The sequence below is a fragment of the Boeremia exigua genome (genome assembly GCF_020726555.1).
Source record: "Boeremia exigua strain MPI-SDFR-AT-0100 chromosome Unknown C7974scaffold_14, whole genome shotgun sequence".
NCBI classification, from domain to species: domain Eukaryota; kingdom Fungi; phylum Ascomycota; class Dothideomycetes; order Pleosporales; family Didymellaceae; genus Boeremia; species Boeremia exigua.
In genome coordinates this window covers 1,074,829-1,088,950 of record NW_025763531.1, presented here as the reverse complement: position 1 = coordinate 1,088,950, position 14,122 = coordinate 1,074,829, and the positions used below count along the sequence as shown (strand labels likewise).

General features: G+C 53.4%; 2 protein-coding genes across 2 annotated transcripts in view; one reads left to right on the top strand and one right to left on the bottom strand.

Moving 5' to 3' along the window:
• Positions 1-235: 235 nt before the first annotated feature.
• On the bottom strand, positions 236-2,625 carry C7974DRAFT_405360 (amidase signature domain-containing protein). The gene is made up of 6 exons (XM_046143035.1): positions 2,506-2,625; positions 1,994-2,440; positions 1,917-1,942; positions 1,282-1,852; positions 695-1,230; positions 236-641 (listed from the first exon to the last, which is right to left on the bottom strand). Exons 2-6 carry the CDS (start codon positions 2,386-2,388, stop codon positions 517-519), a joined length of 1,653 nt encoding a protein of 550 aa, XP_045991879.1. The 5' UTR covers positions 2,389-2,440; positions 2,506-2,625; the 3' UTR covers positions 236-516.
• Positions 2,626-4,445: 1,820 nt separating this feature from the next.
• The window catches only part of C7974DRAFT_368991 (non-ribosomal peptide synthetase), a gene marked incomplete at its 5' end in the record, with an annotated part of 39,323 nt that continues 29,646 nt past the window's right edge, over positions 4,446-14,122 (top strand). The window contains 2 exons of the mRNA XM_046139926.1: positions 4,446-5,237; positions 5,346-14,072. Of these exons, the coding sequence (XP_045991878.1) occupies positions 4,446-5,237; positions 5,346-14,072 (9,519 nt within the window). The remainder of the gene's footprint in view (positions 5,238-5,345; positions 14,073-14,122) is intronic.

Genomic DNA, 14,122 nt, shown 5'->3' with positions numbered 1-14,122 from the left:
TGCTTGGTAAAGGGCTTGCTATAAGTGTAATGAATTTAAAAGTAAATTGATGGTACCCTTCAAATTTTAAAACTAGCCGCTTTTCCCGGAGTCCTATTAACTTACAAACTATTTCTAAGTTATTTCCTTTACTTTCTATTAATCAATTTCTCATGAAGTATGATCGGAATTTAGATTCACGGTAATAACACAGGGCCCAATGTAGATTTTGGCCACAACAGAGCTAAATTGTAGGCCTAAGAAGTGTAGAAAGTGAGGAGAAGCAGAATTTCTCTTACTTTGCCTTCTAGAGTAGAATGTAGGCTAAGATTGGTGAGCAGAATCTCCATTGAAAGCATCAAACGTAGCCAAAAGTACCGGGAAGATGGCAACGAGGAGGAAGGAAAGTATGGTAAGGAAGCGAGCACAAGACGTAGAACACAGCCGCTCAACTGACGAAACTAAATGCATCAATACTCTGTGATTTAGAAATCGTGACGCTCGATAAGGCGCAGATGCTCAAGTGCCAAACTGCGATTAATAATCTACTTCAAGCACATTCCTAATAAGCGTAAGCATAGCCGTTACCTTTTCCTCCTCCAACCTTCTACCAATCAATTGGAGGCCGACTAGGGCATTCTCGTGATTCTCTGGCTTCTCATCTAGCATGCAGTCAGTCTCGATTATACAACGTCACAAGCCCGTGTCAGCTTACAGTAATCCATCGCCTCCTTGTCTTTCACAGACATGGGCGTCCAGCTTGGCGGCACGGCGTCTTTCTCCAGATTGACCCGGGTGACTGGGAAAACGCCCGTGGTCAGATCCAGCAGGGCAGAGAGATCGCCAAAGTGCCATGGCCAGCCGCTGCCGTGACGGCTGGCCGGAAATGGCGTCGATGGCATGATCAGCCCATCGATAGGGCGACTCGTGCGCGTTCGCCCTTTGGTTGCTTGCCACTTCTCCAGGAACTTTTGCGCAAGCAACGCCTTCTTGTGCTGATTCTTCCATGTCTCGCTTACGGTTGAGGCTTTGATTTGCGAGCTGTGGCCGAGCCAGTATTCTATTGTAGGTGGCAGGGGCTCGCCCGTGGCATCGGTGTCGCGCTGAAACTCGGCACCCCCATCCGCAGTGAACATTTTGTTCATGATCTCATTTACTTCTTTTCCTTCTGTGAGATTGAAGTTAATGACAGCATGCCCTGCTTGTTTTAACTTTTTCCTGGTTATGTCCATTGCACGACGCAATGGTGGCCGTCAACAAGTTAGTCTAGCCTGCGCAACGAGAGGTATGAGGAGATCTTACGATGGGCCTACATGGCCATCACCTAGAGCAAAACCGAAACACAACTTCTTCGGTAAGACCTCTTCCTCCGCCCGCCATGGGAGTGGCAGACTCTGGGGATCCCAAAGCCAGGGCTGCTGGGCAGCTAGACTCGACATGAACAAGCGGATATCTTCCGGCGCACGGCACATGGGTCCAGCACATGATCTGACCGCTTCCTGTCCGAGCAAGGTGTTCTGCACATGTTGATATGACACTCTGCCGTGGGATGGTCTTAGCCCATACAGCCCGGTGAATGAGCATGGTATGCGAAGGCTGCCACCGATGTCGGTGCCCACACCGAGGAAGCTGGCACAGAACGTGACCAGTGCTGCTTCTCCTCCTGATGAGCCTCCTGTGGTCAACTCCCGATTGCGGGGGTTGAGTGTGCGTCCAAAGATGTTGTTGAATGACTCGCCCATCATCAGCGTGACAGGAACATTGGACTTGACATAGATGATTGCCCCAGCCTTGACCAGGAGTTTGACGAGAGTTGAGTCTGCCGTTGCTGGCTTGCTAGCATAACTGCAGTAGCCGATGGTGGAGTCGAAGCCTGGCTTGTGAGTCAGCTGACATGACGTTCTTGCCGTGTAGCTTTTTGCTGAGCTGATCGTTACCTTTGACATTGAACTGGTCTTTTAAGCTGTTCTGATGGTTAGCTATTGGCTTCACGTGTTATTGAAGGCCAGGATACCTGATTGGTAATCCGTGGAGTGGGCCCACGGTCTTCCCTCCTTTTTGAAAATACGCGTCAAGCTCCTTCGCTCTTGCTATAGCCTGATCAAAGCAGATCTCCGTTACACAATTCAACAATTGTTGAGCCACGGCAGCTCGCTTGCACACAGCAGTCGTGACCTCCACGGCCGTCCATTCGCCAGTGGAGATCTTCGCCGTCACATCCGATGCAGTCGCCGCTGTTAGTTGCAGCTCTCGATTGGTGAACATTCCCGATTTGGCTGGGAAGTCCTGAACAAAGGTTACTTCGGGAGCTGGATGCAGCGACTTCGGAATTTGCCATTCTGCAGGGATTTTGGATTCACGCTGCTGCTGTTTCTCCGATGCAACTGTCTTCCATGTGGGTTCAGTCATGGCGCCTGATCTTTGTTGTGGTCGTGTTCAGACGATGGCTGGATACCAATGACTTACCTCTGTCAGTTTGGCTTGATACCCAGGCACTTATAATGCTTAGCTGTTTGGGCAATTTACCTAATCGTACCGAGCGCGGCACTTCCACTCAAAGAAAAATTGGGACACGTTACAGTCACTAGCAATGCGGCTTCACCCTTGCAGGCAGTAACACCAACTTAGGCTGATGTGCCAGCAAGGGTGTAGCCTACTCTTTGTTGATAGCTGACTACCTAGTTAAACTGTGTGTTTAGCGTCCTGTTCGGACACTTTATGAGGACTTAAGGTGATTATGTCACCTAAAGTGTTTGAATGATATTGTCACCCCCGGTGCGAACAATTCTGACACCCCCGTGGCTCAACAGCTAGCGCTAAAACATTTACAGAAGGTGAGGCTAAGCAGCTGTTGTGATGGGGCGAAGACGCAATGCCTGCAGAAATTGACGTGCACTGGCAAGAGGAGAGGAGAGTGCGGTGCAGGAACAGAGCCATGCAGCTGTGCCTTAACAACACAGGAATCCTATATCTCGCTTCACAGCCGGTGTGGTGTGGTGAATCTGCAATCGCCAGCGATTGCAGACTAAGGTAAGCCCCCTTTTGTCGATGTAACCATATGGTTGCTTGTCCCTATAGAATGCGCGAACTGATCCTGCCAAACTCGTATGCGCGCCGTCCTATCAACGATACCACTATCCCACGTGCAGCTTCAACCGGGGCCATATCGTCGAAATGATTCCACTCAGCTGCCGATGACATCGCCCAGATGATAGTCAGTAATTCCCAGCATCCGACAACTATTTTGGAGCCTGAATGCGGGTGTGCAAGTTATGTTGAGCAAGACCTGTTTAGCAGCCGACTCGGCAGAACTGAGATTGAGTTCCCGGTTGCATGAAACAAGGCGGCATCTTAGTTGGCTTCTTTTAAGGTTTCATGGACAGGGTTGCGGACGGCTTCGCCGAGGGCGTGTAGATCCATCAGATTGGAGTAGGCCGGGATGCAGTCGACCAGGGCAAGGCGGTCAAATCGGGAAAGGGTTTTGCATCAGGCATCTAGTGTGGTCCAGGTCTGCTGATTTAGGGCTAGTTTGTGCTGAGGCTGCAACGGCGCGAACGGCCAGGGATTGTGGGGAACAACGTACCGGAGGGCGCGCCCCCGACACTACCGGCCGTCCACCAAGAAATAAGGAGACAACGCAACATGATCTAGCTATGACTTGTGCATTGCAATAGACATTGTTGCTCTAATCTTCCGACAGTCATTCCGCGAGGCCTCGAAGGTAAGAGAAAAGCCATTGAGCTCATCACTGCCGAGAGCTTTGACCATCGACTCCGGCGTGCTGGTCTGTGAGCTAAGAGATGCTCGCCACTCGCCTCTCCGAACTTCCACACAGACGCCTGGCCCCCGCCGCTCGAATTCAATCTGGCTAGCGCTGCTGTCATCGCTCTTAGTGCCAGCGGACAGCGTAGCATGTCCACGGGCAAATGGTACGAATTTATCCGCTTTCCCATTTCGCAGCATGGAAACGAGGAGAGAGACGTGTATTGTCGTAGACCATCTGTTCACAAAATATTCTCTTCTGCGGTCATGACGTGTCGGGTATCCGAATGTACCTGATATACGGATGGCCTAATTCTAACAATTCACCATCGGTTGCATAATACGTGAAGTTTCATTGCAAGTCTAACCAAAGATGTGGTGAATTATTCTCCACAGATATGCTATGCTCGCCCACAGGATTTTGTGCAACAAAGCTAACCAAACCACTGTTCATTCTGCGGGAAAGGGCTGATCCTTAGGGAATCTGTCTGAGAAAGATCACTCGTATTGTCAGCTTGATTAAACATCTTTTGATGTGGCAACATTCTTGACTTCCTCAGTAAAACTTGTTTTACCCTCTTGACACCTTGCCACACCTCGCGTTTCGATCCATAACGACAAAGAGCGATACATATCGAATAGAAGGTAGGTGACTAACTACGAAGACAGCAGCCATCCTGGGATACTCCACGAATACTGTAACTATGGCCAGCGACATCAATACTCATCCGGAGGGAGCGACCGAATTTTGGCAGCAACACTTTGACGGCTTGAACGCCTCTGTGTTTCCTGCTCTGTCCTCCCATTTGACTGTCCCGCGTCCCAACGCGCAGACAGCACATCGCATTTCCTATTCAGCCTCGGCGAAGCAAAAATGGGACAACACCAGCCTTTGCCGAGCTGCGCTCGCAATACTGCTTGCCCGCTATTCGAATGCATCTGAAGCACTCTTCGGCGTCTTGGTAGAACAGTCTCGCCCGTCCAACGGTGAACAGGCATCGACAGAGGAATCACCACAAAGCATCCTCCCCATCCGCATCCGACGTGACCTTGAGGAAGCTGGGTTGGGCCTTTTGCAAGCTATCAATACCCTCGATGCAGCTCTGCGCGAGTGGAAGCATATCGGTCTTGACGCCATTCGTGGCACGGGAGAGTACGGGTCTGCCGGATGCGAGTTCCAGACAGTACTTGCTGTCACTACTGGAAAGGCGCCACGAACGCATAGACTCGCGTCTTGCACTGATCGCGCCCTTTTGCTCGACTGCCGAATGGACGACGATTCGGCCACGCTTCTCGCACGCTATGATCCCAGTGTGATTGATGACCTCCAGGTCGCCCGTTTCCTAAAACAGCTCGGGCACGTGATTGAGCAATTGTGTGTCCAGGCAGTCGATCTGCCTCTCTGGGAACTTGATATCGTCACGCAAGAGGATAGCGCAGAGATTCAAAAATGGAACTCGCAGCAACTCCAATTCAGCCAGGAATGCATACACGACGTGTTCGCCAACAGGGTGGCTGATACGCCGCAGAAAATCGCCGTATCCGCTTGGAACGGCGAGCTAACGTTTGCTGAACTTGACAGCTTCTCCTCATGCCTCGCCCAGCACATCCAATCACTTGACTTGGGCGATGCAAAAGCGATACCGCTTTGCTTCGAGAAGTCAAAATGGGCTATCGTCGGGATGCTCGGTGTGCTCAAGGCTGGCCGAGCATTCACACTGATTGACCCATCTAACCCGCCCGCTAGGGCTCGTCAGATCTGTCGACAAACAGCCGCCACCATTTCCATCGCGTCTCCATACCAGCGCGATATGATGCGCGCTCTGGTGCCCGACTGCATCGTGGTCGACGACGACTTTTTTAAGTCATTGGCGTTTGATGCAGGTCAATTCCAGTTTACGGCAACGCCGCAGACATTGGCCTACATCCTCTTCACTTCTGGCAGTACCGGAGAGCCAAAAGGCAGTATGATGGAGCATCACGGATTTGTGTCTTGCTGTCTCAAATTTGGTGCGGCGCTGGGCATCAACAGCAACACACGCGCTCTTCAATTTGCCTCTTATGCTTTCGGTGCCTGCCTGCTAGAGATTTTGACCACCCTAATGCACGGCGGCACGGTCTGCATCCCATCCGATGATGAACGCATAAATGATGCACCCGGGTTTATCAGCCGCGCAAACGTTAACTGGGCAATTCTCACTCCTTCTTTCATTGGCGCCATCCAGCCCACCACCGTACCTAACCTCAAGACGCTGGTATTGGTGGGAGAAGCCATGCCGTCAGACATACGCGATGTCTGGGCCTCGCACGTTCAGCTTAAAAATGCCTATGGCCAGAGCGAGAGTGCAACGATCTGTAGCGTAACGGAAGTCACTCCCGCGACGGTGGAGGCGCACAATATCGGTCACGCTGTGGGCGCCCGATTCTGGATTACCGACCCCAATAACCCCAACAAACTTGCGCCAATCGGCTGCGTAGGCGAGCTGCTTGTTGAAAGTCCTGGCATCGCGCGTGGATATCTGATTCCTCTGCCAGCGGACGCAACGCCTTTCATTGACACGCTTCCTGATTGGTACCCAAGGACGCAGCCGCTCGACAACTTCAAGTTCTACAGAACTGGCGATCTTGTCTGCTACCGATCCGACGGCACCGTGGTGTATCTGGGGCGACGAGACTCGCAGATCAAGATCCGAGGACAGCGCGTCGAAATCGGCGAAGTAGAAACATGCTTGCGACAACAGCTTCCCAGTCAACTGGTACCAGTTGTCGAAGCTGTCAGTCTGTCGGGCATGTCCAAGAGCATGACGCTGGTTGCCTTTCTGGTTGGCGAAAACACCATTCTGGAAGAGGACGTTTACGTTTTGGAGGGCAGTGCCACGCAGCGCATCAGTTCGAAACTGCGACAGATTGTACCCGGGTACTGCATTCCGTCTCACTATATTCGCATCAACCATCTTCCCACCACCGCTACTGGAAAGTCTGATCGGAAAGCACTTCGAGCCATCGGTACCAAATTGCTTAGGGAAGCCGTGGAGGGCATGGCGTCACAGGAGGAACAGGAGGGTGCTTCGTCAACGACCGAAGGGATTGCACTGGAACGCATTTGGTTCCAGAGCCTGGGTCTCAAGCCCAACTCCACGAGACACAAATCTAACTTCTTCAATCTGGGCGGCGACTCCATTGCGGCAATCCGGATGGTGAACATGGCACGGGCGGCAGGCTTGTTACTGAGCATCTCCGACATCTTTCAGAACCCCTCACTGGCGGGGCTCATCAATGTGATGCAGCAGAGCTCGACTGCACAAGGTGCTATTCCCACCACCGAGTACAGCGGGCCGGTCGAGCAGTCGTTTGCACAGGGTCGTTTGTGGTTCTTGGATCAGCTCAAGACCGGCGCATCGTGGTACCTAATGCCACTCGCGGTCCGCATCCACGGGCCGCTCCGCGTACAAGCCCTTTCCAGCGCCCTGCATGCTCTGGAGCAGCGCCACGAGACGCTACGAACGACGTTCGAGCAGCAAGACGGTATAGGCGTGCAGATCATCCACCCAAGCAGCAAGAAGGAGCTGCACGTCATCGACGTGTCGGGTAAGCAGAACGGCGGCTACGAGCAGGTGTTGAAGCGAGAGCAGACAACACCCATCGACTTGGCCAAAGAGCCCGGATGGAGAGCCGCGCTGCTACGAGTGAGCGACGATGAGCACATCCTCTCGATTGTCATCCACCACATCATATACGACGGTTGGTCGCTGGGCGTACTGCGTGAGGAACTCGGCGACCTATATGCGGCGGCGCTGCGAGGTCCCGATCCACTCGCACACGTGACCCCGCTCCCGATCCAGTACCGCGACTTCTCTGTTTGGCAGAAGCAGCCACAGCAAGTGGCGCAGCACCAACAACAGCTCGCGTACTGGAGAAAGCAGCTTGAAGACAGCGCGCCTGCAGAGCTGCTTACCGACTTCCCCCGCCCTGCCGAGTTGTCTGGCCGTGCCGGTGAGGTTCGTTTCACTATCGAAGGCAGTGTCTTCGACAGCCTGCGCGTTTTTCGTCGTGTCCACCAGACGACATCATTCGCGGTGCTACTAGCCGTCTTCCGTGCTGCCCACTACCGTCTCACCGGCGCAGAGGACGCCACAATCGGCACGCCCATCGCTAATCGTACTCGTGCTGAGGTCGAGAAGCTCATCGGTTTCTTTGTCAACACGCAGTGTATGCGCATTGCTGTCGCCGACGATGACACCTTCGAATCGCTCGTCAGTCAAGTCTGGTCCGTCGCGACTGCCGCATTCGAGCATCAGGATGTCCCCTTCGAGCGTATCGTGTCGGCGCTCCTGCCCGGCGCCAGAGACACATCTCGCAACCCGCTGGCCCAGCTCCTGTTTGCGCTCCATCTGCAGCAGGACCTCGACAAGATCAATCTCGAGGGCTTGGCCTGCGAGACTGTACCCACGCCAATGGCGACTCGCTTCGATGTCGAGTTCCATCTCTTCCAGGAAGACGACAGACTGAACGGCGTCGTCAACTTCTCCACGGACCTCTTCGAGCCCCAGACCATCCACAGCCTGGTCTCTGTCTTTCAGGAGATCCTGCGCCGCGGCCTCGACCAACCACAGACGCCTATTGCGCATCTCCAGCTGACTGATGGGCTTGGAGAGCTTCGTAATGCCGGCCTGCTGGACATTAAGAGGACCGACTACCCGCGCGAGGCGAGCGTTGTGGACATGTTCCAAAAGCAGGTAGCCGCTTGTTCTAACGCGCCTGCCGTCAAAGACTCGACCTCGCAGCTCACGTATGCTCAGCTGGATCAGGAGTCTGACAAGGTAGCCGTTTGGCTGCGCAAACGCAACATCCCAGCCGAGACATTGATTGCGCTGCTAGCACCTCGATCCTGTGACTCCGTGGCTGCCTTCCTCGGTATTCTCAAGGCCAATCTGGCCTATCTCCCTCTGGACGTTAATGTCCCCGCTGCTCGTATCGAGGCAATCCTGTCAACCGTAGCAGGCCACAAACTGGTCTTGCTCGGACGAGATGTGCCTCTGCTAGATACGCAGCTGGCCGACCTCGAGCTTGTCCGTATCGGCGAGGCGCTGCGTGGCTCGAGTTCAGGGAGTGTCGCCGCCGACAAGGCTATTCGACCTACAGCAACAAGCCTGGCCTACGTTATCTTCACCTCTGGATCTACTGGCCAGCCAAAGGGTATCATGGTTCCTCATCGCAGCTTGGTCAACGTGATCAAGCAGCGACCTGCCTATGGAAATGTCGCTCACATCACAAATCTCGCCTTTGATCCCTCCCTGTTCGAAATGTGCACTGCCTTGTTCAATGGCAATACGCTGATTTGCATCGACACATTGGTAGCACTCGATGCCACTCAGCTTCCTACCATCTTCAAGCAGGAAGCGATTCGCGTCGCAATGATGACGCCGGCCTTGCTCACCAGACTCCTAGCCCAGGCTACCGACGCACTGCATGAACTAGAGGCACTCTATGTTCTGGGAGATCGATTCCCTCCGAAAGATGCTGCCAGAGCAAGTGAGTTTGTCAAAACGGCCGTGTACAATGCCTACGGACCGAGTGAGAACTCTATCTGCACAACTCTCTTCCATGCTGCCACTGGCGCCATGTGCACCAATGGTGTGCCTGTTGGCCGAGTAATCAACAACTCGGGCGTATATGTTATGGATCCAAAGCAGTCGCTTGTTTCCTACGGCGTCATGGGTGAGCTCGTCGTCGCTGGCGAAGGACTTGCAATTGGATACACCAAGCCAGAACTCAACGAAGGCCGCTTTCTGACGCTTACAATGGACGGAAAGCCTGTAAGAGCGTTTCGCACCGGAGATCGTGTTCGATACCGGCCTACAGACGGTCAACTGGAATTTTTTGGCCGCATGGACTTCCAAATCAAGATTCGAGGTCATCGTGTCGAGTTGGCTGAGGTGGAACGAGTTTTGAACAGGCACCCTGCCATCAAAGACGCCATCACACTGCTGAGGCAGCACGGCTCCTCAGCACAAGACACAGAGCTTGTCAGTTTTATTGTGCTAGGAGAGCAGAAGCCTGTGAAGCCCCATCGAAACGCCACCGACCATGGCGGAATGGAGATTGAGCAATTGGACCAAAAGCTAGAAGCAAGCCTGCGTGCCATGATGCAGGCTACGCTGCCCTCCTACATGATTCCCTCGAGAATCATCGTGCTAGGCCACATGCCGCTCGACAAGAATGGAAAGGTTGACCGACGAGGGTTGACAGGACTGACGCTGAGCCCAGCCATGGAAACAAGCTCGCGTGTTGTCGTGGCAGCACGGAACGAGATCGAGGCCGTACTGTGCGAGGAGTTTGCTAACATCCTTGGTGTTGAAATTGGCGTCACTGATAACTTCTTCGACCTCGGCGGACATTCACTCATGGCTACTACTCTCGCTGCTCGCCTCGCTCGCCGTCTTAATGCTAGCATTTCCGTCAAGGATGTCTTCGATCAGCCCATTGTCGCTGATTTCGCCGCCACAATCAAGCGAGGCTCGACTCCTCACAATGCAATCCCTCCAACTAAATACTTTGGGCCGGTTGAACAGTCCTTCGCACAAGGTCGCCTCTGGTTTCTGGACCAACTGAACCTTGGGGCTGCTTGGTATCATATGCCTCTTGCAGTGCGTTTGCGCGGGCCTCTCCATCTTGAGGCACTCACTGCAGCGCTGCATGCCCTTGAGGAGCGCCACGAGACGTTACGGACAGTATTTGAGGAACAGGATGGTGTGGGCATGCAGATCGTCCGGCCAAGCAGCAAGACGCCGCTGCGAATAATCGACGTGTCCACTAAAGAGCAAGGTTATGCCGAGTTGCTCAAGCAGGAGCAAACAACACCCTTCGATCTAGCCACAGAGTTAGGGTGGAGGATTGCTCTGCTGAGGCAAGGGGAGGATGACCATATTCTGTCGATTGTCATTCACCACATCATCTCCGACGGTTGGTCTCTCGATATCTTGTGCGAGGAACTTGGTCAGTTCTACGCCGCTGTGCTCCGTGGCCAGGACCCCTTAGCCCAAATAAGCCCTCTGCCTATCCAGTATCGCGATTTCTCTCTGTGGCAGAAGCAGCCTGAGCAAGTTGCTGAGCACCACCGGCAACTCGAGTACTGGACCACCCAGCTCGAGGACAGCGTACCTGCAGAGCTTCTAACCGATCTTCCTCGACCAACCATACAGTCCGGCAAGGCAGGCGTCATCCCGATAACCGTCGACGGCCCTGTATACGAGCGTCTACGGGCCTTCTCTCGAGCTCATCAAACGACCGCTTTTGCGGTACTGTTGGCCGCCTTTCGAGCAACTCATTACCGGCTCTCTGGAGTCGCAGACGCCACCATCGGCACGCCAATTGCCAACCGTAATCGACCTGAACTGGAGAATATGATAGGCTTTTTCGTAAATGCCCAGTGTATGCGTATTACTGTCGAGCAAGACGATACTTTTGAGACACTCGTCCGCCAGGTCCGATCTACGGCAACTGCCGCCTTTGCCAACCAAGATGTACCCTTTGAGCATATCGTCTCAGCCCTTATGCCTGACTCACGCGATACATCGCGGAATCCGCTAGTGCAGCTCATGTTCGCACTCCACGCGTACAAAGATCTCGGCAAGATTGAGCTTGAAGGTTATGTTGGAGAGCCTGTGCATACAACTCTGTCAACCCGCTTCGATCTCGAATTCCACTTGTTCCAGGAGACGAGTCACCTCAGCGGCTACGTACTGTATGCAACAGACTTGTTCGAGCCTGAGAGCATTGAGGGGATGGTTTCCATTTTCAAGGAAGTCCTCGCTCGAGCACTTGACCAACCCCAAACGCCACTGGCGCTTCTACCGCTCACCGATGGGCTGGCTGAGCTTCGCAGGAGGGGGCTGCTTGAGATTGAAAGGCCCAGCTATCCCCGCGAGTCGAGCGTTGTCGACGTCTTCCGTAGCCAGGTAGCGGCTTCTCCCAACGCAACCGCTGTGAAGGACTCGATTTCGCAGCTCACTTACGCTCAGCTAAATGAGCAATCTGACAAGGTCGCTGCTTGGCTACACCAGCGTAACCTTCCTACTGAAACTTTGGTCGCTGTGCTAGCGCCTCGATCTTGCCAAACAGTTGTGGCCTTCTTCGGTATTCTGAAGGCCAACCTAGCATATCTTCCCCTAGACGTCAATGTTCCGGCAGCTCGCATCGAGGCAATTCTCTCGGAAGTCTCTGGCCACATACTTGTCTTACTCGGATCTCATGTTTCTGCTCCCAAGATTGAGCTCGCTGATGTCGAATTCGTCAAAATTGACAACACAGTCGAGCACAATTTGCCGGGTCGCATTGGATCTGGTCCATCTGCCACGAGCCTCGCCTATGTTATTTTCACATCTGGATCGACTGGCAAGCCCAAAGGTGTTAAGGTAGAGCACCGCGGTATTGTCCGCCTCGTTAAAGAGAGCAATGTAGTAGCAAAAATGCCACAAGCTGCGCGCATTGCTCACTTGTCAAACATTGCCTTTGACGCGGCTACGTGGGAATTATATGCTGCGTTGCTCAACGGCGGCACCCTCGTCTGTATCAACTATTTAACCACGCTGGATAGTAAAGCACTCGAAGCCGTGTTTGAGCAGGAAAAGATCCAAGCGACTATGCTTCCACCGGCACTGCTCAAACAGTGCTTGGTTAACATTCCCGCAGCTATCGGCGCACTGGAAGTGGTCCTTGCCGCTGGTGACCGTTTCGATCGACGCGATGCTGCAGCCACGCAGGCTCTTGTTGGAGCAGGCGTGTATAACGCCTATGGACCGACGGAGAATACAACACTCAGCACTATCTACAATGTCGTTCAGGGCGATGCCAATGTGAATGGCGTCCCAATTGGACGCCCTGTCAGCTACTCTGGCGCCTACATCATGAATATGAATCAGGAGCTCGTTCCTATCGGCGTCATGGGCGAGCTGGTCGTAGTAGGAGACGGTGTCGCCCGAGGATACACCGACCCAGCCTTGGACGTCAACCGCTTCGTCAACGTCACCATTGAAGGCCAAACCTTGAGGGCTTACAGGACTGGCGATCGTGCCCGCTACAGGCCCAAAGATGCACAGATTGAATTCTTTGGCCGAATGGATCAACAGGTCAAGATTCGAGGCCATCGTATTGAGCCAGCTGAGGTCGAGCATGCGTTGCTCAACAATGACTTGCTTCAGGACGCTGCAGTCGTTATCCGAAAGCAACAAAATGATGAGCTGGAGATGGTTGCTTTTGTGGAAGCAAACAGCAATAAGTCGATCGAACAAGAGGCGAGCAACCAGGTAGAAGACTGGGGCGCTCAATTCGAGAGCAACGTCTACGCCGAGATCGAGGCAATCGATGCCTCTGCTGTCGGTAACGACTTCATGGGTTGGACTTCCATGTACGACGGCAGCGCGATCGACAAGGCTGAGATGCAGGAATGGCTCGATGATACTATGCAGACAATACTTGATGGCCGACAAGCCGGCCACGTCCTCGAAGTCGGCACTGGCACGGGTATGATCCTCTTCAATCTTGGTGAAGGGTTACAGAGCTATGTCGGTCTCGAACCATCTACCTCGGCGGCTGCGTTCGTGAACAGCAAGATTGAAGCTCTTTCAGCTTTTACAGGCAAGGCTAAAGTTAAGGTTGGCACAGCGATCGACGTAGGCCAGCTCGAAAACGTCTGCTCCGATTTAGTCGTCATTAATTCGGTAGCTCAATACTTCCCTTCGCCTGAGTATTTGGCTGAAGCCGTGCGCGCTCTGGCCCAAATTCCTGGCGTCAAGCGTTTGTTCTTTGGAGACATGCGATCTTACGCCATCAACGACCAGTTTCTCGCAGCTAGGGCTTTGCACAAGCTGGGCGGACGAGCTACGAAGGCTGCTATGCGAAGCAAGATGGTCGAGCTGGAAAACTCTGAAGAAGAATTGCTCGTCGACCCTACCTTCTTCACAAACCTAATAACCGAGCTTCCGGACCAAATCGAGCATGTTGAGATTCTGCCAAAACGCATGCAGGCTACCAACGAACTCAGCGCCTATCGTTATGCAGCTGTGGTGCACATCCGCGATTCATCGGGACGAGCTCAGACCGTGCATGCCATCAAATCGAGCGCATGGGTCGACTTCAGCAAATCTCAGATGGACCGCAAGGCCCTCATCAGTCTTCTTCAAAGCTCGGTAAACACCGAAGCTGTTGCTATCGGCAATATCCCCTACAGCAAGACTATCATGGCGCGACATGTCGTCCAATCGCTTGACGAAGACAATGCAGACGAGGACGTTGCGCAAGATAAACTTGATAAGCCTACCTGGATCTCGGCAGTTCGCTCCAAGGCCGAACACTGCCCATCACTATCGGCTCTCGACCTTGT

Bases quoted from the DNA above. Each gene is read 5' to 3' on its own strand.
- C7974DRAFT_405360 (XM_046143035.1), bottom strand. From the start codon at position 2,388: ATGACTGAACCCACATGGAAGACAGTTGCATCGGAGAAACAGCAGCAG. The intron at 1,853-1,916 runs GTAACGATCAGC...CTCACAAGCCAG, and splicing joins AGACCAGTTCAATGTCAAAG to GCTTCGACTCCACCATCGGC. The intron at 642-694 runs GTAAGCTGACAC...ACTGCATGCTAG, and splicing joins CAAGGAGGCGATGGATTACT to ATGAGAAGCCAGAGAATCAC.